General features: G+C 37.0%; 1 protein-coding gene across 8 annotated transcripts in view; it reads left to right on the top strand.

Annotated features, from left to right (window-relative positions):
- The window catches only part of DLG2 (discs large MAGUK scaffold protein 2), a 1,964,578-nt gene that overhangs the window by 1,648,270 nt on the left and 289,203 nt on the right, over positions 1 to 27,105 (top strand). For all 8 annotated transcript variants that reach the window (XM_029956387.1, XM_029956381.1, XM_029956385.1 and 5 more), the window contains one exon: positions 15,657 to 15,759. In XM_029956387.1, the coding sequence (XP_029812247.1) occupies positions 15,657 to 15,759 (103 nt within the window). The remainder of the gene's footprint in view (positions 1 to 15,656; positions 15,760 to 27,105) is intronic.

Raw genomic sequence — 27,105 nt, 5'->3', positions numbered from 1 at the left:
TCTCTAACTTCTATCAGATAAATATTTTTCCACTACCGCCAAAGTCGTAGCCATCTAAGAGACACAGCAAACTCAACATGTCCAAAACAAAGCTCATCATCCTCTCCTTCAAACCCACTTTCTACTCTGCATTCCCGTGCTGACTGGTAGAACCAATATCGCCACCCCCGATTACCTTCCTGAGCTCCCACGTCCAAACATTCAACATTATTGTAAATAGTCTGTAAATTCTATTTAGTCCCCAGAAGTGTTTGAGGAGAACAGTCACCTAGAACTTCGCTCTGTGTCCTCTCTCAGGTCTGTACCCCCTCTGCCACCTTGGACTCCATGTCAGTTTCCCCATTTTCTAATTCAGGCTTTCAGCAGCAGCCATTTGTACTACCACAACATTCTCCTGTCTGGTTATACTATTTTTTTAAACGGCTTTATTTATTTGTTTATTTGTTTATTTATTTTAAATGTTTATTTATTTTGAAAGAGAGGAAGACACACAGAGAGAGAAAGAGAGAGAGCAGGGGAAGGGCAGAGAGAGAAAGAGAGAGAGAACCCCAAACAAGCTCTGTTCTCTCAGCCAACGCAGAGCCCTACAGGCGGCTCAATCTCATGAACGGTGAGATCATGACCTGAGCCGAGGTCAGGGGTTGGACATTTAACCGACTGAGCCATCCAGGCGCCCCTGTTGCCCTATTTTTAATCATTTAGTCCTTCAATCCCAACTTTCCACTGTTGTCATAGTCAGATTGCATTAGATGCGTCTGTCACTGACCGCTTTTTAACCTGGTATTCAAGTGCACTTCTGCTGGCACCATTTTTTTCTCTGTGTCCACGCTCTGCCAGCCATTCCAGCCTGTTCACAATTCAAGATTGAATGGGATATTCATGGTTTCCTTGCTACCCTCACAAGTATGTGACACGGATCAGCTAATACTTGGGAAGCTTTATTTTATGTTTGGTAAGAAATATGAGGTGGGAAAACAATTTACTCCTAAATGTAAAACACTTTTGAGATGTTATTTTTAAGCCATAGAAATCATCAAATTTCGAAATAGGAAACCCTAGAGATAGTGGGGACCAGAACATTCCATTTCCCACAGCAGCTCATTGGCTAGTCTGAGTAAGTCAGTGACAAAGTTAGCAGCTGAACCCAAATTTCCACCTCACTACATCACATCACTTTAGGAAAATGAAAATAGATTTCTTCCCTCTTGAGAAAAATTGGAGCCTTCTACATTCATTTAATTCACTGGTAATACATCTGCTCATCTTATTATCCCTAGTCTCTCTGAAGAGAGGAGAAATAGTTTGGATTCTGCCCCAGTTTCTTCCCTACTGCCCCCTGCCACATACCAGCTAGAACCCCAACGATGAAATAATGTGCTTCAAACAGTCCCCTGTGTTCTGTACTGACTAATTTTAATTGGAATCTGGCGCCAATTATCTCCCCCTTTCCCACCGGATCATCCCTTTGTGTTTTTTCACAATTAATGATACAGTTACATTTGTAGTTTTTAGCTACTCTTATTCCAAGACAGTCTTATATTAATCTATTCTTTGATTGGTTTATTGACAATAAAAGCCATTTTAAAATCCTGTTTCATAGATGATAGATACCCTATCATAGGGATAGCAACTACTGATTACCTATTCAGGATGTGAAGAGTTATGTTAAGTACTTTATTTCATTATCTTTAATCATCCTGACAACAAACCAGCAAAATAAGCATTAATGTCTTTTTAGTATATGAGGAAACTGAAGCTCAAGGCTGGTAAGTAACTTACTCAATGTCCTGGACTTAAGAAATGGCAGGACCGAGAGTTGAATTCTGACATTCCGACTCTAAATCAGTGTTCTCCCCAAGGCAGTTTTCATAGCAGGCAAATGACGTGAGCTTAGCTGGAAAACTCAAACAGCCAGGAGCAGTCGTGCCTTCTGAGAAGCATTTCCAAGGGGATAAATTCAACAAGAGGGCTCTTAGCAGGACTGGTGGCAACACATGCTTCCTGCACTTTCTTTAGCTATAAGCCCTCTTAGGATACAGCAGTGATGGTAACATAGTATTCTTCAATTCTAAGCTGAGAAATGGCTCCCCATTGCATCAAAATAAACTCCAGATTCACTAATATAGCTTATCATGCCCTGCATGGCCAGATCTTTGAAAAGCATTAATATGTCATAATTAGGAATGATTAGGAATTTTACTTAGTATCAACCCTTGTTAACAATGTCAAGGATAAGAACAATCAAGAGACACAGGCAAATGAGAGATTCAGTTCGCCTGGGGTTAACTCTTGGTTTTGCCATTTATAACCAGTGGATCCTTGGGCAATCTCTTTAATGGATGTGCCTCAACCTCCTTCTCTGTAAAATGGACATTATTATGTGTTCTTACTTCATAGAACTATAATGAGGATGACGGGAATTGATAACAGGAAATGCTCAGAACTTTGCCTGCCACAGAGTCAGTGCTCTGTGCACGTCAGCTGTCACCACCACCACTACCCTTATCATTATTGCCCTCACCTTCCTTTCTTTTTCATCATCTCTCACCTCTTTCCCACTCTCCTTTCTCCCCTCTCTGCCATTTGGTAACAACTACTGTCTTTTCTTCAGATGTATCAGCCCGTCTCACCTCCAGACCGTCAAATGTCCCTCCCTCTCTACACAGAATACTCTTGCTAACCCTTCGCCCCAAATTCCCTTCACAGCCCCCCCATCCCCCGGCCATTCTCACCCATCCTCACCTGGAGAACTCATTCAGATCTCATTTCTGATCTCACTTCTTCCAGAAAACCTTCACATACCTCCTCATACCTTCAGTAGGGCACCACCCTTCCTGTCCCAGAACTTTCTGGCCCTTTCCTCTCATAACATTTACCATCAAGTGCTTATGTCTTTTCCTGTCACTGTCTTCTATTGAATGGTAAATTGCTTGATAATGGCTGTATGTCACTCTAATTTACTCCTTCTCTTAAATTGGAAGAGGAAATCACTAAAATGGATTAATTTTTAAAAACCAAATTTATGTCAACACTGTGTTTAGCTGTAGATACTGCACTAGGTGCGCGTCCAAGGATAATAGCCATAAGTAAGCATCCCAGCTGCCATTCTTAACTTCACTCAGTTGAATAGCTTAAGTCTCTGATGAGGCATAAAATAATACCAGTATTCTGAAATAACATTAATAAAAGCCATCCAAAATGAAATACACAAACTAGGGAAGGAAAGAGTTCCCTGTCACTAGAGGTATATAAACAGAGGCAGATGGTCAATTGGTAAGAATGATCTGGAGAGATGAGGAAGGAAATGAAATCATTTAACCTAAAAAAGAGAAAACTATATTCAAGTGTTAGAAAGGGGACCATAAAAAGGAGGAAATAAGAAAGAAGAAATATTCTGTGAGCCTTCAGAAAGAAGAGGTAGAACTAAGAGGTGGAAAGTACCAGGAAGATGATTTAGATTCAACACAAAGAACGTGTTTTTTGTTTTTTAATCGTGAGCGCTAACCCCAAGTGGAATAGATTTCTCTGAAAGATAGTGAGTTCATCAGAGTAAAGCCAGTGTCACATAAAGCTTAGATGACCAATTGCCTGGAATAATGTAAGGTGAATATATTTTCCACCCATTCACTTGCTTGTTCACTCACCTTTTTAGTTTTTGTGTAGTACCTGCTATCTGCCACGCACTATGCTAGGGACACAAGTTCCAATAACGTGAGCTCCTACCTTCAGAGAGGTTTATGAGTAAGTACATTTCATAGTCCACTCAGACTGAATCTTTAAGGACTAGGAAAAGTTTTCCAGGTGAGGAAGGGATAAAAAAATTTATGTTCTAGATCGGGAAAACGGCATGCGCAAAGATGTAAAGGTGCCTAAATGAGAAAAATAAAAAGCCCCACATGGTGGGAGACAAGGATATAAGAATAGTAATGTAGCTGAATTGGCTTAAAGGCATACATACATAGGGGGTTGAAGAGAATCACAAAGACTCTCCCCATCTCTGAAATTCTCTGAGTTTGATATCATCTATTCTTGTAATACTAAGAGATAGATAAATATTTCTGGAAAATATAATGTCATTATTCAGGTAACCCCTGGCACCCCCAGCCAGGGGCCCTAGTGGTTGAAGGAGCCAATGTAATGTTCATCTTTAAAAAAAGAAAAAGAAAGAAAAAAGGTCAACTCTGAACATCACTCCTCATTCACCTTTACATCTGAATAAAACTCCCAACTCCTAGAGTCAACTAGATACTACAATTTCTATTGATTATGAACATGGTTGTGAAAAGGGTGTCATAACAAATAGAATTTATTTTTTTCTATTATCCAATGATAGTTATATACATAAACAGAAAGCAATAGATGGAATTTTTCTAGCCTGCCCAAAGCCTTTTGCTTCAGCCTGGCATGATCTAATCACTGTAAACCCGGTCATAATGTTTAAACCAGGGTGCTTGGAGCCCTTGTAGAGCTGACCAGGGTGTCACACCCAACCGAACTCTGTCAGTCTCAGGGAGCTTGAGAGGCAAGTTTCAGAACCAGAATCTTGTAGGCACAGATCCTCCAAATCAAATAGCATATTAAAAGAAGAGCAATAGGAATTGGACTTAAGAGGTCAGGAGTTTTAATTGGACTGTTTTAAATCCTTAACTTTTTCCAACTATTCAACCTTGAACAAGTTAGTGATTCTTTCTCAGCTCAGTTTTCTCATTCATAAAATCAGAAAAGTAATCCCAGCCTTCTAAGGATTACAAGATAATATATGATTATCTAGGTAGAATAATAAGTATATAAGTATAATAATTCTCTAATACATAATATGTATAATAAATATATGACCATGCCTGAGGCTCAGTGCATATTAACAATGATTGTAATTATGAATCTCAGAAACAGTGATAGCCAATCTCCCAGTTCATGCTTAAAAAGGAGAAGATTCAAGCTAAAGTAGAAAAATAGAAATAATAAATCTATGAGGCTGTGTCACACTTGGTATTTTAAAATGTCATATCAATGATGTAAACTGTTTTTGAATACATCTAAAAATGTTATTTGAGCAAAGATTACAGATAAGAACTCAAAATCTCGGGCAGAAATAAGAGTCAAAGTGACCTTGAAGAATTTGACTGGAGAAGAGCATGTTGGCTAAAACCTGGAGGAAAATCAACAGGTACCTGGGCAGTGTGGTATTGTTCAGGATAATAGCAAGGTTTGGTTATTGCTGGCCCTGGGTAAAATGAACGCAGACCCATGCTAGGGTGTATCTGCTTCAGTGGGAAGAAATCCGAGCCAGACAAGAAGCCTGGGGCTAGTCCAACCCCATACTAATTCTGATATGACTTTGGGCAGGTCCCTTCTCCTATGGGAATGATTTTTTTTTTAATTTCAGGAATAGAATTTAGTGATTCATCAGTTATATATAACACCCAGTGCTCATCCCCACAAGTCCTTAATGCCCATCACCCCTTTAGCCCTTTCATCCAGCCCAACACTCCATCAGCCACGCTCAGTCTGTTCTCTGTATTTAAGAGTCTCTATGGTTTGTCTCCCTCTCAGTCTTTATATTATTTTTGCTTCCCTTACCTTATGTTCATCTGCTTTGTATCTTAAATTCCACATTGAATGAAATCATATGATATTTGTCTTTCTCTGAGTGACTTATTTTGTTTTGCATAATATATTCTAGTTGCAATGGCAAGATTTCATTCTTTTTCATAGCTGATTAATATTCCAGTGTGTGTGTGTGTGTGTGTGTGTGTGTATGTGTGTGTGTGTGTGTCCATTCTTCTTTATCTATTCTTTAGTCGATGGACTTTTGGACTCTTTCCATGCTTTGGCTATTGTCAATAATGTGGCTATAGACACTGGGGTTGCATGTGCCCCTTCGAATCAGCACTCCTGTATCTTTTGGATAAATACCTATTAGTGCAATTGCTGGATCATAGGGTAGTTTTATTTTAATTATTTGAGAATCCTCCATACTGTTTTCCAGAGTGACTACACCAGTTTGCATTCCTGCCAGCAATGGAAAAGGGTTCCTCTTTCTCTGCATCCTGGCCAACATCTGTTGTTGCCTGAGCTGTTAATTTTAGCCTTTCTGACAGGTGTGAAGTGGTATCTCATTGTGGTTTTGATTTCTTTCCCTAATGATGAGTGATGTTGAGCATTTTTTCATGCGTCTATTAGTCATTTGAATATCTTCTTTGGAAAAGTGTCTATTCATCTCTTTTGCCCATTTCTTCACTGGATTATTTGTGTTTTGAGTTTGAGAAGTTGCTTATTTGGTGTTGTTTGATCAATTCTTTATACATTTTGGATACTAACCCTTTATCTGATATGTCATTTGAAAATATATTTTCCCATTCTGTCAGTTGCCTTTAGTTTTGCCAATTGTTTCCTATGCTATGCAGAATCATTTCATCTTGATGAGGTCCCAATAGTTCATTTTTGCTTTTGTTTCCCTTGTCTCTGGAGACATGTCAAATAAGAGTTGCTACAGCTGAGGTCAAAGAGGTTGTTGCCTGTTTTCTCCTCTAGGATTTTAATGGCTTCCTGTCTTACGTTTATGTCTTTCTTCCATTTTGAGTTTATTTTTGTGTGTAGTGTAAGAAAGTGGTCCAAGTTCATTTTTCTGCATGTCACTGTCCAGTTTTTCCAGCACCGTTTGCTGAAGAGACTGTCTTCATTCCATTGGGTATTCTTTCCTGCTTTGTTAAAGATGAGTTGACCATACATTTGTGGGTCCATTTCTGGGTTCTCTGTTCTGCTCCATTGACCTATATGTCTATTTTTGTGCCAGTACCATACTGTCTTGATGATTACAGCTTTGTAATACATCTTGAAGTCTGGGACTGTGATGCCTCCAGCTTTGGTTTTCTTTTTCAGGATTGCTTTGGGCATTCAGGGTCTTTTCTGTTTCCATACAAATTTTAGGATTGTTTGTTATAACTCTGTGAAGAATGCTGGTGTTATTTTGATAGGGATTGCATCAAATATATAGATAGATTGCTTAGGGTAGTATTGACATTTTAACAATATTTGTTCTACCAATCCATGAGCATGGAATGTGTTTCTTTTTTGTGTGTGTGTCTTCTTCATTTTCTTTCATAAGCTATCTATAGTTTTCAGTGTATAGATTTTTCACCTCTTTGGTTAGTTTTAGTCCTAAATATTTTATGATTTTTGGTGCAATTGTAAATGGGATCGATTCCCTGATTTCTCTTTCTGCATCTTCATTTTTGATATATAGAAATGCAACCAATTTCTTTACATTGATTCTATATCCTGCAAGTTTGCTGAATTCATGTATTAGTTCTAGCATTTTTTTTTTGGTGGAGTCTTTCAAGTTTTCCACATAAAAGTATCATGTTGCCTGTGAAGAATGAACGTGTGATATCTTCCTGCTATTTTGGATGGATTTTGATGCCTTTTATTTCTTTGTGTTGTCTGATTGCTGACGTTAGGACTTCCAACACTATGTTGAATAACAGTGGTGAGAGTGGACATCTTTGTCATGTTCCTAGAGCTAGACTTGAGGATGGGTTTTTCATTTATGGCCTTTATGATCTTGAGGTATGTTTCTTCTATCCCTACTTTCCTGAGGGTTTTTATCAAGAAAAGATGCTGTATTTTGTCAAATGCATTTTGTTTTTTGCATCTATTGAGATACTCATGTGGTTCTTGTTCTTTCTTTTATTAATGTGATGTATCACATTGTTTGATTTGTATATACTGAACCAGTGCTGGATCCCAGGAATAAATACCACTTGATGTGATGAGTAATTATTTTAATGTATGTGGTGAATAATAATTTTAATGTAATCTTTATTATTCCCCTTCCATTTTGGGGCTTTATTTGCTGTTCTTTTTCCAGCTCATTTAGATGTAATGTTAGGTTGTGTATATAATACCTATTTTCCTCTTTATGAAGGCCTCAATTGCTATATGGTTCCCTCTTATGACTGTTTTTGCTGTGTACCAGAGGTTTGGGGCTGATGTGCTTTGATTTTCATTGGCTTACATGTATTTTTTAATTTCCTCTTTAATTTCCAGGTTAGCCCACTCATTCTTTAGTAGAATGTTCTTTAATCTCCACTTATTCATGGTCTTTCCAAATTTTTTCTTGTGGTTGATTTCAAGTTTCAGCTTTGCGGCCTGAAAGTATGCAAGGTATATTCTCTATCTTTTGTACTTGTTGAGGACTGATTTGTGTCCCCGGATGTGATCTATTCTAGAGAATGCTCCATGTGCACTCAAGAAGAATGTGCATTCCGCTGCTTTAGGATGAAATATTCTGAATATATCTTTTAAGTCCACCTGGTCCGGTGTGTCATCCAAAGCCATTGTTTCTTTGTTGATTTTTTGTCTAGATGATCTGATCTGTCCGTTGCTGTAAGTGAGCTTACTATTATTGTCAGTGAGGTTTTTTTAATGTTTGTGATTAATCTATATATTTGGGTGCTTTCACCTTAGAGGCAAAAATATTTACAATTGTTAGATATTCTTGGTGGATAGACCCCTTACTTATGATATAATGCCCTTCTTCATCTCTTGTTACAGTCTTTATTTTAAAATCTAGTTTGTCTGATATCAGTATGGCTACTCCAGCTTTCTTTTGATGACCATTAGCATGATAGATAGTTCTCTACTCCCTCACTTTCAATCTGAAAGGTGACTTTAGGTCTAAAGTGAATGTCTTATAAGCAGTATATAGATGGGTCCTATTTTCTTATTCATTCTAAAACCCCATATCTTTTGATGGGAGCATTTAGTCTATTGACATTTAGAGTGAGTACTGAAAAATATGAATTTAGCACCATTGTGTTGCCTGTTGATTTGGTGTTTCTGGTGATGGTCTCTGATCCTTTCTAGTGTTTGCTGTTTTTGGTCTTTTTTGCTTTGTTTTGTTTTTTCTCCACTGAAAGGGTCGCCCTTAAAATTTCTTGCAGGGCTGGTTTAGTGGTCACAAACTCCTTTAGTTTTTGTTTGTCTGGGAAACTCTTTATTTCTCCTTCTATTTTGAATGAAAGCCTTGCTGGATAAATAATTCTTGGCTGCATTTTTTTTTTCCAATTCAGTACATCAAATATGTCCTGCCACTCCTTCCTGGCCAGCCAAGTTTCTGTGGATAGGTCTGCTGTGAACCTGATCTGTCTTCCCTTATAGGTTAAGGACATTTTTTCCCCTTGCTGCTTTCATCATTCTTTCTTTGTCTGTGTATTTTGTGAAGTTGACTATGATATGCTTTGGTGATGGTCGATTTTTGTTGAATCTCTGTGCTTCTTGGATGTTGATGTCTGTGACCTTCCCCAGATTAGGAAAGATTTCCACTATAATTTGCTCACATAAACCTTCTGCCCCTTTTTCTCTCTCTACATCTTCTGAGACTCCTATGATTCAAATGTTATTCCTTTTTAATGAGTCCCTGAGTTCTCTAAATCTTGTGCTGTGATCTTTTGCCTTTGTTTCCCTTTTTTTTCTGCTTCATTGTCCTCATAATTTTATCTTCTAAATCACTAATTTGCTGCACTGCTTTGTTCATCCTTGCCATCGTGACATTCATTCAAGAGTGCATTTCATTTATAGAATTTTTAATTTAGTTCTGACTAGATTTTATTTCTTTTATTTCCACAGGAAGGGCTTCAATGCTTTTTTCAACCCCCACTAATATTCTTATGATTGTGGTTCTAAATTCTAGTTCAGACTTCTTGCTTATGTTTGTGTTGATTAAGCCCCTGGCTGTCATTTCTTCCTGTTCTTTCTTTTGAGGTGAATTCCTTCATTTGTCATTTTGGAGGAATCAAAAAATTAGTAAAATAAAAAATAAAAATTGAAAAATTAAGAACAATGTAAAAAATCAAATAAAGAAAGTTATATCCTAGGTATATTTTGGTCTGGCTGTCAAAAGAAGCTGGATAGAATAGAGAAAACAGAGAAAGAAAAAGGTAAGAAAGCATTTTTAAATTAAAAAAATTATTTATATGATAAAATAGGATCAAATGAAATAAACGAAGTGAAATACAATGTAAAATTTTAAAAAATAAAAAATTTTAAGGGAAATATATGTATACATACGTACATATATATGTACATATATTTCTCTTTATATCTAAGAATGAGGAAGAAAAGAAAGAGAAAAAAGAAAACAATTTAAGCAAAAATATAAGCAAAGAAAACAAACAAATAAATGAATCAGCAAACAGAATGAAACCTGAATGCAGTTACATCCAGCTTCCCCTAGAATTGAAACTATGAAGCCCTCTGCAGTCACTAGGCAGGTGCAATGACTTACCCTGATTCTAGGGGATGTGCTTGGAAGGCTTGGTTTATCTGCTCCGTTTTCCACTAGGTGGCACTGCTGGGCTTACTGGGGTGAATCAGTATTGCATGCATTCGGGAGAGGTGGAAATGGCTTCACCCAGCTAGTACCCTAGTCTGGCACAGGAACTTTGTGCTTTCATGAACCTGCAATCAAGCACCCCTCCTTTCTCTCAGGCCTCCATCCACTACCTGCCTTAACCCTATGTCCAAGCTGTCCCCCTGCCAGGTGGTCCCTCTAGACTTTTATCACAGATGGGACTGTGTCTCAAAGCCCCACACTTCAGAGACCGCTGCAGCTTGGACCCACACTAACTCTCTGGGGGAGGGTCTCACGGAGCAATGACTGGGTGCCCACTTGCCCCAAAAAACGTTCATGCAATAAGGCAGCAGTAAAACTTCAGAGATTATGGCAATGCACCACTCAGTCTGCACCAGGTTTCACTGCACTCTGGCACTTTGTCCCTATACCAGCAAACATGGCTGCTCTCTGGGCTCCATTGGACCTTTGCCTGTGGGGGAGGCTGTATGGCCTCTACCAAATGCATGCCAAGTAGGGGGACTGCTTTTCCCGGTGTGGCACATGGATACTTCAGATCCTACTGCCTTCTCCTGGGGATTCACTCTACTTCCTCGCCAGAGCACTGCCATGCACTGAGCTTTGGAATTTCAGACTGTGTGCTCCACTGTTTGTAGAATCCTAACGGAATTGAAACCCTCTCCTTTCTTCCTGTTAATGATTTTGGAGAACAGATTTCTTGTTCAGTGCCCTGCTAGTATTTTTATTCTTTCTCTCTTTCTCTCCAGCTCCTTTCAAGGGGAGTGCTTGTCTTAACATGATCCCGATACACCACACTCTCCCCCTTTCTTCTTCTCTATCCTCTCTGCACAAAAGCAGCTCCCTACCCTTTTCAGCTTTTCTCTCCCCCAGTTCACCTCTCCACACAGCATATCTGCCAAGTTTGGTGGCTCAAGTTATGTAGATTGTTATGTTAATCTTCAGATCAATTTCCTAGGCGTTCAAAATGGTTTGGTGATGATTTAACTGCATTTCAGCGTCTCCATGCTGCTTTGCCATTTTAAGTCTGTTGGGAATGATTATTTTTTTAAGTTCATATACTTATTTTGAGAGAGAGAGTGAGGTAGGGGCAAAGAGAGAAGGAGAGAGAGAATCTCAAGCAGGCTCCACATTGTCATTGCTCAGCCCAATGTGGAGCTCAAACTCATGAACCATGAGACCGTGACCTAAGCTGAAATCAAGCGTTGGACACTTAACCAACTGAGTCACTCAGGTGCCCCCGGAATGATTTTTAATGTGCTTACGTGTAAGTGTTGGATGAGCAAGTTTCTAAGGCATTTCCAATACTGAAATTCTGTATTCAAACAAAAGAAAAGTAACTCATATATGTTGTATTAATTAATTTCCATTAGACTTTATTTTATCACTTATAATCACAGCTCTGAAGAAATACTGACAGCAATAATAGATACTATTTACTAAATGCTTGTCTGTGTTAAGGGCTTTACAGATATTGTCTCATTTATGTTATGCAACAGCCCTGATACAGAGGTAGATATTATACCCATTTTACAGGTAAGAAAGTTAAGATTCTAAGAAGTAAGTGACTTTGCCAAGTTACTTAGGTATGACTGGTCAACTCAGAATTCAAACCCAGTTCTCTGTGATTCCATAATCTGTTCCTTCCTACTTTTCCATGCTCCCCTTAGTGCACTTAGAAAAATTCAGAGGATAATTAGAATATTAAAAGTATAGAAATCTGATGCTATAAGAGATGGATGTTCACCTGGATCTCATATCAAACATCAAAATGTATTCCAGTAGGTCAAAGACGAAGTGGCTAAAAATTAAACCGGATGTACTAGAAGAAAATATGAGTAATTTGTTAAATATATTGGAGAGGGGTAGATATAATACAAAACTCAAAAGCTAAAAAGGGAAACATAGTGATAACATGGCTATATAAAACATTTTAAACTTCTGTATGGCAAAAAATAGCATACCAGGGAAAAATTAACACAGTGCAGTAAAAAAAACCAAACTAATAAGAATATTTGCAATAGTTATCTGAGATGAAGCACTAGTATTCTTAAAAGGCAGATAAATTTTTAAAAGAACAAACTACACAAATAAAAAATAGGTGAAATAAGCAAATGGTCATTTTATGCCAAAACAAATTTAAATGACCAGCAAACATATAGAAAGATGCTTAACTTCATAATTGTAGAAAGGCAAATTTTCAAAATGCAATTGTCTGCATATTAAAATGTCAAAGGCCAAATGTTGTGGAATGTGCAGTTTTTACAAGACTATGAAGAAAGTCAATCATATTTTATTTGTGGGAGTATAAATTTTTGGAGACAACTTGGCAATAGCTATTAAAATTTAGCACTCATACCCTTTATCCAAGAACTTTTAGTTATATGATATTTATTGCAGCATTGTTTATAACAGCAAAATACTGAAACAGCCTAAGGGCCTAGCAACCTTGCACTGATAAAATAAAATTATAATGAATAATAGAACACTTCATAGCTATCAAAAGGGATGAGACAATGTATAGGAATATGTGAATGAAGAAATTTCTTTAAAATATATTAGTTAATAGAAAACATAAAGGTATTAAACTGTGTAAAATACCTTATTTGTATATATTTTTAAATTATAATTTTATAAACCTGCTTACATTCATATGAAAAATAATTGGTAGTACATATAAGAAGCCATCAAAATGTGTATCTTTAGAATAAAAGTTGGGCCATTTTGTTTTTATGCTCTTTGTATTGTTGCTTTAATTTTATGTATGTGCATTATGTACATACATTACTTTTTTATATCAATATATTATTTGGGCAATGAGTTTCTGCCCCCTTCCTATTTGCTTTCTTCTTTATTAGTGTCTGTTTATTTAGTGAATAAATAATCATGTGAAAAATGTGCAAGAACAAATTAAAAGAAATAAATAATGCACATACCCTTTGACTTAGAAAATAATATTTCCAGGGAATTTATCCTTCAGAGACACCTTCATATGTGTTTGCAGTAGCGGAAAGCTAGGCACAGTCTTGACAACAATAGGGACCCTGCTGAAAAAATGCTGATCTATCCATACCGTGGACTACTGGGCTCCTGTTCAAAAGGTAAAATGATATGAGCTGATATGGAAGATGTTCAAGATCTATTGTTAAAAGCCAAACAGAAACAGGTTATAGAATTACGTATATGAAATTATCCTACTCACTTCACTAAAAGTGTGAAAACATATTACGTATACAAAGAAATAGAAATAAAGTCATGTGTGTGCGTGTACATATAGTAGATTTCTAAAAAGTATACCCAAGAAACTGCTAACATTGGTTACCTTTGGGAGTGCCGATGGTAAGAGGAAATTTTTTACTTTTCCTTAGATACCTTTCTGAAATGTTAGAATTCATTTACCGTGATCCGACATTATGTTTTAATAAGAAGTTAGCCCTAATTGTTTGACAAGAAATTATCTGGCCCAGGAAGTTTGTGCATTCCGCTTCCTGTAGGCAGGAGCTTACATCTAATTACTTTTCCTGTCCTTCCGGCTTTCTGAGTCATAGTCTGACTCATCCATGCCTAGACAATCTCTGAAATGACTGTCATCTACTAAGAAGTAAATCCGGAAATTCTCTAGTTCAAAGGAACTTGACACTCAAGGAGCCTCTCAGTCCTTTCCCTCCAAGGTAGGAGAATTTTGAGGCTCAGGAGGTGAAAAAATAGTTACTCCGTGGTGTGCAGCACAGTGATGCCAAACCCAGCTCAGTGGACCTCTCCATGTTATACCATGTAATCAATGCTTTCAGTAAGGAGTTCACCAGAACAGAAAGCCAGGGAAGAGGCATAGAAAATTATAAAAGTGGTTAAGGTGACTTCCACAAATTTATTATGAGAGGGGTAAGATGGGGAATTAAAGATGACAGATATCCTATGAGGCACCTGGGTGGCTCATTCAGTTAAGCATCAACTCTCGGTTTCAGCTCAGGTCATAATCTCACAGTTTGTGAGTTTGAGTGCTGCATCGAGCTCCGTGTAGGCAGTGCAGAGCCTGCTTGGGATTCTCTCTGCCCCTTCCCCACTTGCATGCTCTCTCTCCATCAAAAATAAATAAATAGCCTTAATAAACAAAAAAAAATTCAAGTATTCTAGACCCGATGGGGAAACAGTGGCAACTTCCTATCCACCACCCAGCGTCACTGTCAGAGAGGACTGATGAGAGGCACAGTAAGATGTTATGTTTTACATGCAGACAAGCTGGTCAGGCGTTTATTATTATTATTATTTTTTTTAATTTATGGTTGGTAGCTAACTTCTCTGTAAATGAAAGGAGGCAGAATTCTGGTATCAACTGCAAAAGAGTAGGTCTGTGTATGTTAGAAAACTGGACTTTTTATGTGCTTAGTTCAAGTGAAAAAGCTTCTTAGGGGCTTGCCTTGTTCACCTTTGCTCTCCACCCATGATCTCTCTCCTGGGGCAGACACAGAGCCCTGTAAAAAAGCAAGAAAGCATTCCGTAATTATATTATGTTGACTTCGACCGAATTGATTTGAGAAAAATTTTAGCTCTTCTCATTAAATTTAACTTCAGAATGATTTTTTTCCCTTTCAGCAGAGTTTTGTGCTTGTTTTTTAGATGTTCTGTTTTTCTTTTGGCATCAGCCCCAAAATGGGAGTTAGCAACAGCAACATAAACTCCAGGCATTTTTTATTTCATTTTGTCAGAATTCATTCTGGAATTGTACATGAGAAATGGGGCAGTCAGGTTTATTTTGGAACAAGGCTTAGGGCTGTCCAACTGAGCTCAGGATGACAGGACCAGGCATATAACCAAAAAGAGGGATTTGGCAGGCAGCCAGCCCCATTTCATACCGTCTACCCAGAACTTCATCTGAATATATTAATCTGTCAACACAACTAGTCTGTGTACATTACATGTGTCTCTCTTTATTATCCTGTTTTTCCTCTAATTCTGAAGGCTCATATCCACCCCAGAAATCTAGGAAACTCACAGAGGCATATTAAATGCCCATACTAAAATTCTTGTAGACTTGCACAGACAGAGTTTCAGCCCGGTCTGACCATGCTGTAAATGCCACAGGCCGAAATTTCACGTCTTTGCTAACTGAAAGTTGTTTAGAGCCTGAAACTCGCTAAGTCACACTCAAATGCCTTGGTGGGGCACTCGGGGTTTTAAGGCAGGTCACATAATCTTCGACAGCTTCTCAGTTTGGAGAAACAGTTTTCTTCGGTCAGAATAATAGGACTTTGACATACCAGAATTCTCTGGCTTCCTCTTCCAGGTGAATGGCATTGACCTCCGTGGAGCATCCCATGAGCAGGCGGCAGCGGCACTGAAGGGGGCTGGACAGACGGTGACGATTATAGCACAATATCAACCTGAAGGTCAGTGAGAAACCAGGCTTATACTGTGCTGCTGTGTTTCTGTGTGAATGTGCGCCCACATTTCTGATCATCTGGGTCAACCAGTCTCTACCAGCAAGGTTTTTTAAAACTTACCTATCCTGAAAAATGGGTGCTACTTGTCCAGAGAACATGAGGCTTTGTTACCCTTAATCTTCAAAGGAAAACATCAGTTAGAAAGTCCTCTTTGAAATAGGCATTAAAAAAAAAAAGTAGGCTTAACTTTATTTATATTTATTTATATATTTATATCAGCAATGGATGTTTATACTTATATATTATATATATTTATATTTATTTATAATTTATATCAGCAATGCATATTTTTATATATGTATATATTATATATATTTATATTTATTTATATATTTATATCAGCAATGGATACTATAAAAACCATTCAGATGGGCTAAGAATCAAATTGACATGAGATAGATTAACAGGAGAAAATAAAATTTAGTAACATATGTAAAGGGAATACACACAGGCATGAAAATTCCAAAGACAGGCAAAATGACATATACATGTCATCCTGAACTATGAAATGGGTAAGGTCTGGGACTTTAGAGGACAGAAATAATACATTTCACAGAGCGATAAGAAGAGCAGATGTTTGGCTATTAGATATTTGTCCTGCCTATACAGATGGATCACTCAGATAAAGTCTGTCTCTGCTAATAACCATTGTTCTGGGAAAGACGCCCCGTTGAGATCTTTCTATGTAGTTATGAGAAGGGCAAAGTTTCTCTTGAGCCTATAGGGTCTAAACTGCCTTCAGCCCAAAATCCATCTGCCAAAGTGGCACATTAAGTGGGGGCCAGGCAGGGGTAAGGGTTGGAATGGTTGTCCTGAATCTCTTCAGAAGCAAGGAAGACAGAGAGAACAGATCATGATCAGCATTCTCTTTCTGTGGCATTAACTCTTATTAACACTAACACGGCTTTTGGTGGTCCTTGGTGTAGATTTCTGTGTGTGTGCGCGCTCTCTGCTATGGTATAGCTTGTTTGCAACATGCTCCTGTAAGCCCTGAAACATGGTGAGATGTCCTAAATTGGCTTAGCCAACCGAGGCTTGATGAGATTTCCTAAATTGCATTAGCCATACCCTGCTCTTTGGTTTGTTCCAACATCTGTTTCTGTGATCAGAATGGGGCTCAGTGAGACAACCAAGATGTTACCTATTGTGTGGTTGATATTTTAGCAAATTTGTATGTAGATTGCTCCTTTGTTAATGAAATGCAGTTAAGCACACCACAGTGGGCTAAACTTTTTACAAGAAAAAAAGAGGAATGTGGTTTCTGTCTTTAAGAAATGTAGTTAATTACCCTTGGTCCACTTAGCTCTCAGAGAAGACTATTAAACAGATAAACATGAAAGTAAAAAATGCCATTAGGGAAGAACTTTTATGTCTGTGGGTATAAAGAGCTTCTTTGACCTTTTAAAGTGATTCTTTCTTAATGTCAGTTGGTCTATTGTTCTTTGGAAGACTGAGATTTGTATCTTGTTTCTGAAGTCATAGATTTTATATACCCTAATGGTGGCCAACCACATATTTCATGTGAAAATAAAGAAAACATTGGGCCATGTGTATTTTGGAATGTTTCATTTACGTTGCCTATATTTAGAATTTGAATTTGTGCTTAAATTATAAAAATATATATTAAATACTTTCTTTTATTGGCCAGGCCCAGCTAAGGCCAGAGAATGGGGGAAGAGGGGATTTGTGATTGTCAAAGATGGATTCTGACAACACCAAGGGCAAACGTTCTTTGCATACAGCTTTGAAAGTCTTTCTACTTAAAAATTAGTTAATATGTCTTCTAATAGGAATAAATGACTCTAGAAGTATCCATTGTAAAACAGAAAATAGAAACATCTGGGCTAGCATAATTTGATGAACAAATTACTCCATGTAGAATCAGAACTCTTCTGTGGGACTTTTCTATTTTCTTTGTAGCTGTTTTCATTCAGTCTCAAACTGTATGCCCTTCGCAACAACCTGGCACATGGCATAAATGCCCAGGCTGTTTTCCCATTTCTGAAAAATTTTATCTCAAACACCAATTACAACAATTAGAAGCTCTTGATAGTGAAGATAGCCATTCAAGTGACCTTGAACGGGGTGATTTTAAACTTTAAAGGTTACAGGAAAAGCTAAGGATGTCATTGTTTTATCAACTTTAATCTTCATCTTAAGCTTCCTTACAGCTTTTGTTTTCTTTAAGCAATATACTTAATTTGGATACTACACTGTGCTTTGTGAAGATGCCTATTCAAAGCACATCTTATAAATCATATAAACCAATTTTCAAAGTGCTTCTAAAGAAATCTGCAAATAAAAACAACAATCTTATTTCAAAATGCCCAAGTGCAGCTAGGATTCACAGAATGACTTGCCTATTTTAATAGTCTAACTGTATTCTAATTTGTCACAGTTGTTTAAAATTTTTTTTAATGTTTTATTTATTTTTGAGAAACAGAGACAGCATGAGCAGGGGAGGGTCAGAGAAAGAGGGAGATCTAGAATCTGAAGACAGTCTCCAGGCTTTGAGCTAGCTGTCAGCACAGAGCCCAACGTGGGGCTCAAACTCATGAACTGTGAGATCATGATCTGAGCCAAAGTCGGACGCTTAACCGACTGAGCCACTCAGGTGCCCCTAATTTGTTACAGCTTTAAATCAGTTGGAAATGGGGTAATATAACAACAAGCAATCATTTTTCCCCCCTTTCTAAATTTAATGTGTAACTGAGACTTAATTTAACTATTGTATGAAATGGAAAACTGATTGGATTATTGTTTAGATCAGTTAGGGACATTTATAGGACATTTTTAGGAAATAATGAACAATTTGCCTTTAAAATAACAAGTAAAAAGAATGCCATCAGAGTCCATTAGGAAATTCTCACCAGATCCCCTTCATTTGCATCAGGATTATGAGATGTCCATGCTAAGACAAATTTTATTTACATATCTTTTGGTAGGTTCAAGAACCATACTTCCAGTAAATAAGTTTTTCAATTCAAAACATAAAAATGCTTCTGTTGGGAATGTGCTATATTCCTTGCTCAGTATTACCAGAGATTCAGAAAATTTGGTTCTTAAGACTTATATCCCAAGTCTTTGTCTTTAAGGAACGTGTGTGTGTTGGGGGGGGGTGGGTTTTCTTTATCTTATTGAGGAGAGAAGACTTAGATACATTTGATAGAGATCATTTTCTGATGACATAGGACCATATTTGTATACTAATGACATCATCTCTAAGAATTATGGAATGTCAGAGAAGCGCTAACCCTTCAGAAGCCAAAACAGTACAAAAGTACTTCATGGAAATGGGGAAATGGAGCCAGACTTTTATAAATGGCTAGGATTTCTATTCTGAAGAGCAGGGAGAAAAAAAAATCTTGCTAAACTAAGTAAGATCATGAGCTCCATGTGTACAGACACATAATCTGTATTTTGTTCCCTGACAAATCCATTTTCCATGTTATACTTAGTATTTCTTAAAGAGTTGCTGAACTAATGAATAAAATATACCTTTCTTTAGCATTCAGTTTCTATTGATGATGATTGAAGGTTGGAGGAATGATTCAGTTTCACTACTTGCGTTTTTCCATTTTTGCTTCAAAGCAGGAAATACATGCCAAGCTAGCATGTATTGCAAAATAAAAAAACATTTCCAAATCTGTTTTTCATAAGACTTAGCACATTTTTTAAATAATTATAAATAATTTATAATTATCATAATGTAAAAAAAATGTCTTCCCTGGCAAGTTTTACTGTGCAAAGTAAGACCAAAGTTGGGGTAATGTAACTCCTGTTGTCTAAATTAGTCTGTCCATCATCAAATCTTATCCAATGTCTAGTCCTAGATAGGAGAATTAAAGCCAAATTAGAAGAGTCATATACAAACAATGTTTCTTTCTGATGGTATGATTATGATTCATTTAAACCAGCTTTTTTAAAATCCATGTCCTATCACATATTTACTTAGAAATTAACATGTATTGCATTAATAATAGGAAGAAAATAATGACATTTTCTTTCTTTTTTAAGAGGATCATGTATCTCATATGTAAGGAATAATCCTACTTATGCAATATGGAAAGTTAATTCTTATATAAAATTTCAATTGTCTATATTCAATTGGTGAACTTACTCTATAACTACTTCATAAATGAAACATAATGCCTGCCCTCTCCCTGGCCCACATATATATAAATATATATCCCTTTCCTGTCCCTTTCCAGCCATCTTCCCCATTGCTTTCAGAATTATTATTCTAAAAAGATAGGATCCCAAGGTGCTTCTGCACAAACTCCATGTCCTTCGTAATATGGTCCCATCCAACCTCCATGTTCCCTCCCTACTAACCCATCCATCACCCACCAGTATCATCTTTTTTTTTTTTTTTTTTACCTCCCACTGCTATACAGGACTGCTTTCTGCTCCCCAACACTTGGTCTTGAACAGTTTCTGGGCATTTGCTCATGTGGGTTCCTCCCCCTGGAATTCCTTTTCTGCCATTGTACCAATACAATTCATACTCATTTTTGGGGTCTGCAGATATCAATTCCACTATGAAGTCCTCTTTTATCTGCTAAGTCAGTGTTGATTGATTCAGTCTCTAGCTCTCTAGACCTGTATTCATATAGTTTGTGTGTCCCTTAACATGGTTTATGCACTTCCCCACTCATGTAAGCTTCTAGAGGGCAAGAATCCGTTCATCACTCATTTTATGTCCTGTGAGAATCTGCTCAATATGAATTTGACTATGCTTTATTAAAGAGTTATCAAATGGATCATCATTTGTTTTAGAGGTGCAATATAATATCTTCATTGGCTTGGCAAATAATTAATAGTAAGTGCTTAAGAAATATTTGTTGAATGAATATTGAATGAAAAGCCTGAGTTTTTGGTATTAGATACAGAAATGGTAAATGGATCCCCAAATTGGACATTTGGCATTAATGACGTTTTTATGTGGTGCCTTTCTTTTTGTTTTTTTCTTACCAAAAAGTGACCCTATTGGATAAACTCCCTTTCTCCTGCATTGTGGAAAATCTACAGCTATTTTTCTATAATAGAACACAAGGAAAACTTATGAAAGCTCTAACATTTTTTAAAGTTCCAAAACTCGGGGTGCCTGGATGGCTCAGTCAGTTAAGCATCAACAACTTTGGTTCAGGTCATGATCTCACAGTTCATGGGTTTGAGCCCCATGTCAGGCTCTGTGTTGACAGCTTGAAACCTGGAGCTTGCTTCAGATTCTGTGTCTCTGTGTCTCCCTCCCTCCCTCCCTCTCTCTCTCTCTCTCTCTCTCTCTCTCTCTCTCTCTCCCTCCCTCCCTCCCTCCCTCTCCTGCTTGTATCCCCCCCTCAAAAATAAATAAATTTTTTAAAAAATAATAAAATTCCAAAACACCATTGATGAATTTTTAGAAGTCATTGACTATAACTTAATCATACATTGGTCAAAAAGGTCTAACACAGTATTTCCCAAATCAGATAGGGACAAATCTTTGTAGCATTTGTTGCCTTCTCACTATATAATAATCTTGTATTTACTGTAAGATCACTAACTAGGCCTGAAATCATAAACTACCAGATATTCACTAGGAGAACCAAGTGAACAATATAAATTGTTGGATAAAGCACAAAATGGAGATAAACATATTCCTGTGAAAGCCACCAATATCCTTTTGCCTTTAATCTAACTACTCAGGGCATTGTTTTGGACACACCAAGGGCTTCACAAAGACCCGCAAGCCTGAAAGAGGAGGTCAGTCAGTGAGGTCCCCATCAACTAGCAGGGACTCAAATAGACAGTAGAGGGGCTGATGTTCTCCATCATTTATTTTATTTTCTTTTTTTCAAATTCCAGTTAACATTCAGTGTAGTATTAGTTTCTGGTATATAATATTGTGATTCAACATTTCCATATAACACCTGGTTATCTACCTTTTATTCTCTCATGAAATACTTGAGTTCCTGAATGAAAAATCCAAATAGAGTTAATTGTTCCCTGGAGACTTACAAATAGGGCCTGGTTTATAGAATTGTGACAGAGTGGCCACGTGTTCATTTAAACATTTATCTGGTTAGTAGATATTTTTACTGAACACTTACTACGCTCCAGCATTGTTCCTTGGAAATGATAAAACAGCAAATCACATAAGGCTGCAACACTAGGTTTTATTTCTGACATCATGTTACTCAATGATTGGTCATGCCTTAGTGGTTTTACTAGAGACAAGTCAGGCTGCAGGGGATCTAAGAAGTTCATGTGTTATTCATATCTACCTCACCTATACCTCCCCTCTAAATACAGATTATCAAGCAAATTCATAAGTCTTGCTAGAACTCCTCATCTAGTGAGACAATGAACTTTTTCAGGCTTTATTTCCTTTCATTATGGCTTCTCCACAAGTGAGTAAAGAAGCAGTGAGTTGTGATGAGGTAAGATTGAACTTCATCCAGATGGGCAACTTTGTGGACCAAAAGAAAGTCATTAAGGTATCACTATAAGGTTTTTTTTTAAAGAACTTATTATATTTTAAAACAGAAGCTCATTTCAGTAATCTTTATACTCCTTTTAAATTAAGAAACTAAGTCAGAAAGAAAAGTACTCATTCTTTTCAGACAGAAGTGAAATTCTGATCTTTTTCAGAGTTACTACTCTAAATGAAGTCACAAGCTTAAACCATAGTTGGACACCATCGTCTATTTCTCTATAAGGTCAAAGATGTGATGGAAATTTAAAATTAATATGTTATTTACCCTCTGAAAAACTATAGATATGCTCTGTACCTAAAGATTCCCAAAATGAAAGTATATACAACATCCAAGAAGCTTATTTAATGCAACCTATATGTCTTTCTTAAAATCAATGTCTACATAAGTTTATGCATATGAATGAGCAGCTGTGGCATGTTGAGATTTTTTTCTCAATGCAAATAACTTCATCTTAAATACCCAAGCAATATTCATAAAATCCACCTGTAGGTCTTGGTCCGAAATGGCATCAGCAGCATAAGGGAGCATTTAGGATGAGCTTTGGAACAGAAAGTATTATGCAAGACTCTGGACCAGGAAGACAAGACCAGTATTCTGTTGCCAACTCTTCCCCTAGCTGTGTGACCTCATGCTAGTTATTCATCTTTAAGAGTTTTCATTTTCTTAGTTAAAAAAGAAAAAGGATGAGTAAAATATTTTCCAAAAAACCTCCAGTTACTGAATTCTAGATAAAAGACATGACCCCTCAAGTAGTAGAGAAGTATAAATTCCATTATTTGAAGATCTTGTCACTAACACTGCATCTTTGTTCTTTGCAGGGTTTTTCTTTCATTAAGAAAAAGAGAACACACAATCTGGTTAACTTGATGTATTCTGAGCAGTTTACCGAGAGTCATTGAGAAATGGAAATTAAGAACTCAAAGAATCCTTAAAAACTACCTTGTCTAGCTTCCCAGATGGGGAATCAGAGGCTTAGTCTGTTTCCACATAGGAAATCAGTTCATTATCTTTAAAACTTGTCATAGCTACTAAAGCTGAGGCTAGCTAAACAGCTAGTAAATTCCTGAATTATTTTAATTTACTGTAGTAAGTAGCTCATCATGGCTGATGACTTAAATAGCCCAAGGACTCTAATCCAATTAGATTATTATGATCAGGAAGGGGTTAAACATTTTTTATGGAACCTCAGGACTTTCTCATGCCCATAATTTCATTTTCATTTCCAGCTTATTACTCTTGTTAATTGTTCTTACTCATGTATCACAATTGAATGATATATATGAGAGCTTTAAAAGTATAAGCAATTACTATTAATTAAAAAAATAACCTCTAATCAGGGAATATTGATAGTTTAAGAAAAATTTCAAATATATTATGCTTTGGGGATGCCTGAGTGGCTCAGTTGGTTAAGCATCCAACTTCGGCTCAGGTCAAGATTTCAGATTGTGAGTTTGAGCCCCACATTGGGCTCTGTACTGACAGCTCAGAGCCTGGAGCCTGCTTCAGATTCTGTGTCTCCCTCTCTCTCTACCCCTCCTCCACTAGCTAACACTCTTTCTCTTTCTCTCTCAAAAGTAAATAAACATTAAAAAAAAAATTAGCACATTATGCTTTTCCTCTTGCCTACCCTAACTTCTTCATGCAACATCCTTCATCCATCTGTCCATCCATCCATCCATCATCAATCAGTTCATCCTTGGTGATATTCTATATTGCCACATATAATCTCCTAATATGTTGCATTAAATATGGTTTAATTAATTTGATCACCATATTCTAATCTTTACTGAAAAATTAGGAAGGAAACTTCAACATACAACTTTATATGACTCTAGAATTTTTATTGCTTAGTAGTGTCTTTCTCCACAATTCGGTCATATGGGTACATGCTCCACCAACGGGTACTGCCTACTCCTACAACTAGAAATCTCCCAGGATGTCTCTTTACTTAATGTATATTTTTCCTACCCTTCTCCCAGTTGCTTTTTTTTTTTTAACTTCCCAGTCTCTAACTAAAATATAACATCACAGAATATAACAGAAAAGATGATTCATGCAAACAGAGTCTGCAGATTTATGGGAGGTTCTCTCTCAGTGATTAATGATGCTGCATATCTTTCTCCATGCTTATACCCCAGTTTGGACTTAGAATAATGTAATGGGGACAAAGTGAGATATCACTTCCTGACTCAAAAAATTCTCTTGACCTAACTATCTATCGTGGGAATCCAGGATCTCAAACTCTTATCAGAGGGACTAAAAATATTTACAAAGCTGATATATGTCATTTCCTTTCCTGTTATACCATCTCTGCCCAGCCTCATAACAACCCCCATTCCACAATTAAACATATTATCTTTGGGTGTCTCATCTTGTGATTTCATAATATTTTTAAAAGACCCTTGGAATTCAGTGACATAAAGCACTCACTCAGTAATACTGAAAGAGACTAAATAAATCTTTGTGTTAGAGACATTTTGACAACCAAAAAGATCTCTTAGGTCCATCCCTTGCATTAGCAGCACCCAGATCAAACATATGGAAATAAAGGGTCCTAATCATATTCTTGACTATATAAGTATTACCAGATGAACACAGATCCTCCACTGATAAGGAGTTTCAGGACATTAGAGAACTGTTAAAGAATGTTCCACAGAGAAAAGCAGAAGAAGAATACTGGCTAAAAATGTAAAATACCTACTAACCTTACTCCATATTTTCAGTGAAGAGTGTAGTTCACCTCCACATTTGTTTGGAAATCCCAGTATATAACCCAACCCTTAAATTTACTAATGAGTAATGAGACATTTTTCTTGTCCCTTCCCTGACTCCACTGCCAATGTTTTTTAACCACACCCAAGTCACATCACTTTCTAAACAGTGATGCTCTGGTTTGTTAATTAAGATGGTTAGAGAGATTATTTTTAAGGCTTTTTCTGGCTGACATTCTATGAATATAGAACATGTCATCAAGGAGCAATTATTGCAAGTAGATAATTTTGAATGTTCTCACTTTATTCCTCACATTTTAAACACATGGAAACTCTGCTCTCACCCACTTGGTGGGAAGCGGAAAGAGATCTTTATCTGTGGAAATTGCTTTCTCTATGTGTAAGAGAATTTGAACCCTCCTGTAATGGTTTTAAATTCAATTCAAGTAGAAACACTTGTTGCTTGTTGGGGCTTTCAAGATTAATAATTTATTGTATATGGTCTCTTCATTTATAGACACATTATAGTCTAAATCTTAAGCAGTTTCATAAAGTAAAGTAAGGTAACGTGAATGTAACTACCAAGCTTTGAAATAGATTTATTGGGAGTGAAAAGAAATAATATGGAAAAAATCAATTTTGGTAAATAAAAGATTAAAAAAGCTAAAGTAATGGTGATATCTTCAATTCTCAGAATCAGAAGTAGTAGCAACTTTAGAATGGAAAAGCCAAACCCAGGAAATATAAGGTATATGTCTTTAATGTGCTTTACAGATTCCTAATCCAAATAGGACTCCTTGTAGACTCATTGAATGAGTCTATAAAAAACAGAAGTATCCAAATTATACTTTGGTTCAAGATAATCTTGTCTTTTTTAAAAAATTTTTTAATGTTTATTTATTTTTGAGGGGACTGAGTGTGGTCGGGGGAGGGGTAGAGAGAAAGGGAGACAGAATGGAAAGCAGGCTCCAGGCTCTGAGCTTTTAGTACAGAGCCCAACATGGGGCTCGAACCACAAACTGCAAGATCATGACCTGAGCCAAATCACACGCTTAACCACCCAAGATAATCTTGTCTTCCTCACTGTTTTCTCATATTCATATTTCCACTGCTAAGGGTAATTTATTTCCTTAATAAGAGTTGCTGACACACTGGGGAAATAAAGCAACGGCAGAACGAAACTTCATTCATTCAATCTTTATTCACCTGATATTTATTAAATGCTTCCAGTGCGTGACACACTGACTTGAACATTGGAGATAGAGTAATGAACAAAGTACGCATGATCCTTTACCTGATATACCTACGTTTAGCAGAATAAAATCACCCCAGTGATTTTATAAGCTCAAGTGACTGCTCTAGAAAAAGAAAAGGACTTAGATCTAGACTCTCAGAGTCTACATAGTCACATATATTCTTCGAGTATACCAATCCAGACCAAACCAAAACAAACAAAAAACTCTGACCTAGATAGAGGCTTAAGAAGGCCTTCCAAGGAAATAACTTTCTTGAATCTGAAGAGTAAGTAGGCATTCATTTGTCAAAGCAGAGCAGAGGAAGCAGTTGTAAGGAAGAGGAGGGAAATGTATGTGAGGAAGTGGGAGAAATGCTGTGCCTTAGGAAGTAAAAGAAGAAAGTGTAGGCAGATTACGGAGGACTGGTATTTGGTTCTTTCTTCTGAAAGCAACAGTGTTGAAAAGTTTTAAGTGAGGCTGATAGGATCAGATTTCTTCTTCTAAAAAAAATAGCTCTGACTGCTGAAAAGAGAATAGGCCAGAGAGTGCCAAGGAGGTTGGGAAAGACCCAGTTAAAAAGTGCTCATATGGGTAAAATGGTGGTGGGTGGCTTAGAAGTAGTAGCAGAATCAGTGGAGAGGAGCAGACAGACCCAGGGGGAAGACAGGGGGAAAGTTGGTGATAAAGCCAACAGACTTGGCTTCTTAAAATATATAAATTCATCCATTTCATTAAACTGAGGCATAGCATTATTGACAAGTACAAGACAAACCCCTCAGGGAAAAGCATGGTTTATTCATCTTACACCTTAGTCCCTAATACAGGGCCTAGTTCATAGTAGGCAGTCAATATAAAATTTTTTTCCTTTTT

This window comes from Suricata suricatta, chromosome 11, assembly GCF_006229205.1.
Source record: "Suricata suricatta isolate VVHF042 chromosome 11, meerkat_22Aug2017_6uvM2_HiC, whole genome shotgun sequence".
Classification (NCBI taxonomy): domain Eukaryota; kingdom Metazoa; phylum Chordata; class Mammalia; order Carnivora; family Herpestidae; genus Suricata; species Suricata suricatta.
Note: the sequence above shows the minus strand (reverse complement) of the source record. Positions and strands in the feature narration are given on the sequence as shown.